This window comes from Chanodichthys erythropterus, chromosome 10, assembly GCF_024489055.1.
Source record: "Chanodichthys erythropterus isolate Z2021 chromosome 10, ASM2448905v1, whole genome shotgun sequence".
NCBI lineage: Eukaryota > Metazoa > Chordata > Actinopteri > Cypriniformes > Xenocyprididae > Chanodichthys > Chanodichthys erythropterus.
In genome coordinates, this window is record NC_090230.1 from 20,763,320 (window position 1) to 20,769,319 (window position 6,000).

Here is a 6,000-nt window from a genome sequence, read left to right on the forward strand (position 1 = left end):
GTTCTGCTCCAAACTCTTAAACTCTTAGCTAAGAACTTTTACTGCTATTTAGGAGAACTCTTAGTGGTAAGATAAAATGTTTTGTGAATACGGCCCCTGGGGCTGTATTCACAAAACATTTTATCTTACCACTAAGAGTTCTCCTAAAAGTTCTTAGCTAAGAGTTTTCTCTTAAAACCTATTCACAAAGCTGCTGAGACCAACTTTTACTAAGGAATAGACTGAAGTCTTAAGCTAAGAGTAAGGGCGGGGTTGACCTCGTTGCTATGGAGTAAACACACAGTGATTGGCTGATGGGGGAGGAGTCAGCGATTTAATCATAGAAACATTGTAGAATGAGGCGTCATGTTTCCATATTAAAATAAAGGTTTAAAAATACAAATGTTGCCCTATTCAAATAAATGTTTTGTTTTTTTTAATAAAAATGTTCCCACAGTCAAAATAAAATGTTGACATATTTTTGCCATAAAGGTTTTAAAATGTAGGCTAAGTGTCACTAATTAAACTATCCAGTTAATTGTCCACTTCTTAGATGTTTTTATCTCAAGAGAATGCAGAATTCAACTGACAAATTATGTTTTATAAACAAAGTTTGGGAGAAACACATTCAAACGGTCTTTCTAATCAGCACGAGAAGAGGAATAAATACACAGATGAGATTATATATATATATTATATATATATATTTTTTTTTTACTCTATTCAATTATTTGTAAGTGTGAACCCATGTAAACCACTGCCACAGGTAATCAGACAATATTTATTTATTTATTTATTTGTTAAAGATTAATTTTTGGCATTGATTCAAATCTATAAATTACATTTTTTTTTATTGCATTGCATTTTATTGCATTTATGAAGAAAATGTTCAGCACCTAAGGCTCTATCCTCTATTCCCTCAATGGTTTTCAGTGTCTTTGTGTGGATTAGGACTGTTTGTGATTTGGTCTTAGTGACTTAGGAGTCCTCTTGACTACTTCTAACGTTTCACAGATTTAGGAGCTAGTTTTAGCGCTAAAATGCTTTGTGAAATACTCTTAGAGCAAAAATTTAGGACTCCTAAAATTAGGACTGACACGCCCATTATTTTTAAGAGTTTCTCCTAAATCAGCAATTTAGGAGCTACTTTTAGCCTTAAGATGTTTTGTGAATACGGCCCCTGATCTATAAACACCAACACCAGTTGATTCAGTGCATTGTTTTTTTTTTTTTTATTATTAATCGCTGTTTTTACTTTATTAATCATTGTTTAGATGAGTTGAAGGACAGACTTTATGACTTTACAGTGTAGCTTAATGTACAAAACAAAACAACATATGACGCCATAATTGTTTGTTTGATTTCATATCAAATTACGCTCTGTTTTCTCTGATTCTAATCATAGTTGAGTCAAACAATCTGTAACAGGACAGTTCACAATCTAATAGAGCTGATTTCATGCATAACTTAAAAGGGACAGTTCACCCAAAAATGAAAATATGAATTTTATCTGCTTACCCCCAGGGCATCCAAGATGAAGGTGACTTTGTTTCCTCAGTAGAACACAAATGATGATTTTTAACTCCATCACAGCACGTTTTCAGACCTTACCAACCAGATGCGCATGGCAGTTGGACATAGTGGTGTATTAGAGGTAAAAAATGATATAAATACTGTTCGGTTTCTCGCACAAACTGATCGTTTCGTGTCTTAGGACATCAGTGTGTCGTCACGATCCGCAGGGTTTAATTTGGATTTGTCTCTGCATGTTTTTTTTTTTACTCTTATAGACGAAGTTCCCATTGACACGCATTATACAACTGACAGACGGCAGCGGTTGGAGTTAAAAATCATCATTTGTGTTCTACTGAAGAAACAAAGTCACCTACATCTTGGATGCTCTGGGGGTAAGCAGATAAAATTCATATTTTCATTTTTGGGTGAACTATCCCTTTAAACTTAGTTTTGAGCACATGTGTAGTTCCTGTGTTTGGCCTCTGTGTGGCAGTAGTGTGTGATAGTGTTTGAGCAGCTGCAGTATCAGTTCAGTCACTGTGGCTCTGACTGACAGAGGTTTTTGTAGGACTCTTTATCACTGAGTAAACGTTGGACCATGGTGTGCACTATGACAGTAATAATGTCCAGCATCTTCAGTCTGGACTCCACTGATGGTCAGAGTGAAATCACTGCTGGATCCACTGCCTCTGAATCTAGGTGGAGTTCCTGACTGGTGGACATCTGCATCAAAAACCAGGAGTTTAGGAGCTTCTCCGGGTTTCTGTAATTACCAGGCTAAATAGTACTTCCCGCTCCAACTGTATACACCTCTGCTGGTTTTACAGTTGATTTTCACTGTTTGTCCTGGTTGAGCTGCTGTCATTGAGGGACTCTGAGTGATCCTGATCTGTCCTCTGCTCTCTGAAACACACAACAAGAAGAAAATCACCTCAAAACTTTGACAATATACTATGAATTCATCTCAAACTTGTACTTCACCAACCTTGAGCAAACACTGCCAGAGTCCAGATGAAGATGATGATGAAGTTCATGTTGATGAAGATTGTTGTGTGTTAGTAATGAAGTGTTAAACTCACAGCACTATAAATACTCTCAGCACTGAAGCACCTGATCAACATGCAAACAGACTTTAGATCATTAATACTCCGTTTCACCATTTAATGTCTTTTTCTAATACATTTTTAATGACCAATTTACAGAAACAAACACTCATGATTTACTACATGTTATTTTGGTTTGATCTTCTCCTTCTAAACATGGTTTTAATGATTAGTTTTATTATTATAGACTTTGATGCTGAGAGCGTTTAATACGTGCTGCAGATTTTATATCACCCATGAAACTGTATAACAGGTCAAAGGTCATCCAATAGGGAATGACCATCTAAATCTTGCTAAAGATTTCATTGTAAAGTAGGTAAATAGAATTAACAATGTGTTTTTTTTAAATGTGATAAATGCATTTCAGCACTGATTATGAAACTAATTATTTTAGCCATCATGCAACAGGTTTTTTCGCTCTTCCTCTGCTGGAGTTTGTGTTCATTTGAGTGTGACGGAGGTTTTTTGTATGACGCTTTCACTAGATTGAAGCACTGTGGTACACTTTCAGAATACACTAATTGTCTGGAAATAAAATGAAACTGCAAAATAATATTATCTGTAGTTTACATACATTTTGTAAAGTGCATTTGCTACTAGTAGTCATTTTCCATCCCTGTTTATCTTTCCAGCTCTTCTGCCTGTTCCTGTCATTACCAGAGACTCCTCAGACTGTTCATCATCATCATCATCCTCATCATCCAGATGTTCATTGTTGTGTTCAGCTGTGAATGTGAGTCATGTGACTCTCTCCTGGTACAAAGGAAACAGTTTATTGTCCAGCATCAGTGTGTCTGATCTCAGCATCAGTCTCTCTCTACCTCTGGAGGTGAAATATATCTATGGAGTTATTTTACTGACAAATGTCGAGAACACATTATTGTGACGTGAGAGCACATGTAATGCGCAAATGCAAATCTCTTCCCTCACGCGCGGATTTCCTTTGCTCTCACACAAAACTGGACGCGCACTCTCAAATATACGGTGCTCTCTTATGAATTGCCTCTCCTCTATTGCGTGTGCTGCCTTAGTATTTTAAAGCAACGAGAATACTTTTTGTGCACCAAAAAAAACTAAATAACAACTTTTCAACAATATCTAGTGATGGACGATTTCAAAACACAATTTTCATTTTTGGGTGAAATAACCCTTTAAGAGAATAACTGATTGATTGATTGATTGATTGATTGATTGATTGATTGATTGATTGAATCTGTCGTCTTACTAATTCAGATCACTAGATCATCACAGACCAACTATCCCTTTAAATATAATTTACTCTTAAATAGATGCATTTAATCTTTCTGATACTTTAGTGTTTCAATTTTCATTTGTTTATTTATAACATTTCCAGACTAGACAGAAACCACAATGAGGAGGAAGATATGCTTTAATAAAGGGTTCCTACAATATACATTTATCCAAACAGCATAAAAAAAACAACCAATACTTCAAAATATATAGAAGTGTTTTTTAACTATTTATAGGCTGTTGATATTTTGATATGTAAATTGATATGCAAAGCAAAGCATAGAGAAAAACTCTTGTAATCGGTGCATCATTTGGAAGAGTTGTTTAACTTCGCCACCTAGTGACCACATGGGAGAATATATGATTAATCAATGAGGAACCGATGGTGAGGTCTGTTTCCTCATCTTCTGTTCAACTTTCATTGATCTGAAGTGATCAACCAATACAGCAACAATAGCCACGCCCACCAGAGCAGAGAGGACCAATCGGATCACAGCTTCATTAAAACTACAACAGTGGACAGAGTCTGAGAGAAGAAAAATAAAAACACTAAATCATTAGTGAGCTCAACCTTATAAAAGTTATTTTTTCCTAAATGATGCGAAATCCTAAATGATCCTGGAAATTACCATGCTTTGACATAACCAAACAGGGTTGACAGAGTTGAGTGATGTCCAGATGTTGAGTCTGGTTGCTGATGGGATTGTTCAGCACACAGCTGTAGGTGTTTTTATCCTGATATTCCACCTCCAGAGGTAGAGAGAGACTGATGCTGAGATCAGACACACTGATGCTGGACAATAAACTGTTTCCTTTGTACCAGGAGAGAGTCACATGACTCACATTCACAGCTGAACACACCAGTGAACATGTGGACACTGATGATGATGATGATGATGATGAACAGATCGAAGAGTTACTAGTGATGACAGGAAGGGGAAGATGAGCTGGAAAACATGAAAAAAAATATTTTAGGACCACCAATTATTAATAAAAGACATGATACATAATTTTAAACACATCAATATTTTCCATAATAAATGTAACAAGATATTAAGATAATGTGTGGATATTAATTGGAAAATGAATGGTTCTGATTAGATTTACTCACCATAGACAGTAACATTGAATCTCTTGGGGAAGATCCCTCTGTATCTCCAGACCTGTACTTCATAAAGTCCAGAGTGTTCAGATCTGATGTTTCTGATGGTCAGAGATGCAGTTTGATTGTCTATCTGGAGTCTGTCTCCAAATGTCTCATTACTCTTAAACATACAGATTTTCTGCTTATAGATTTCAGCTATCTGAGTCTCACGAGGTCCAAACATCCACAGTATCTGATCATTTTTCAGTACTTCAGTAAGATCAGTGTTTAGAGAGACTGAATCTCCCTCCATCACTGACTTCACTTCATACGTATCAGTGCCCAACACACCTGAAGAACACATAAAAAGGCGTTCAGCACATAGACAGTTACTCAAGAGAATGCAGATTATATTACTGCATTTTAGGAGAAGTGGGAACAATATGTGTCGCTCGAGACCATTGTATTGCATAGCTTAATTTTGTTATGTAGATCAATTTGCTTATACATACAGTAAATACATGTGAACATACATTAATTATTTCAGTTTTCATTTATTTATAACATTTCCAGACTCCAAAAAGTATTTAATAAATATTTGCTTTAATAAAGCATATCCAGAAATTTGCAGCACAAGAATTACTACCACACACATATCTCTATATACAGCACACACACAAATTAAATTAAGACTTTAATGGGACTCACCTTGATCACTTGGAGTTTGACTCACTTCCATTTCTGCGATTGTAGTGATGATTGGTGTTGGAACAGGTGCACAGTAAAATCCACAGAGTTAAATCAACTCTGCTCAGATAACATTTGGTCCCTCTCTGAATAGTGTTAAAATAACACTGAAGCAGAGTTAAAGTTAATGGGATAATTAAGCTATTAATTAACGGATGATTGAACATTAATGATGAACACCTGCTGTTAACAAGCAGAATAACTGAAGAAAAGAGTAACACAAGAACTATGAGTGACTTCAGCCAAAACCATTTAATTGAAATCAACTGAAGGTAAAAGACATTAAATCTCTCAAGATCTGATTAAAAGATCTGATTTACT

The 6,000-nt window shown here is 35.7% G+C and overlaps 1 protein-coding gene across 1 annotated transcript; it reads right to left on the reverse strand.

Moving 5' to 3' along the window:
• Positions 1-4,216: 4,216 nt before the first annotated feature.
• LOC137028166 (SLAM family member 5-like) lies at positions 4,217-5,284 on the reverse strand. The gene is made up of 3 exons (XM_067396936.1): positions 4,960-5,284; positions 4,499-4,795; positions 4,217-4,374 (listed from the first exon to the last, which is right to left on the reverse strand). Exons 1-3 carry the CDS (start codon positions 5,243-5,245, stop codon positions 4,217-4,219), a joined length of 741 nt encoding a protein of 246 aa, XP_067253037.1. The 5' UTR covers positions 5,246-5,284.
• Positions 5,285-6,000: the final 716 nt, after the last annotated feature.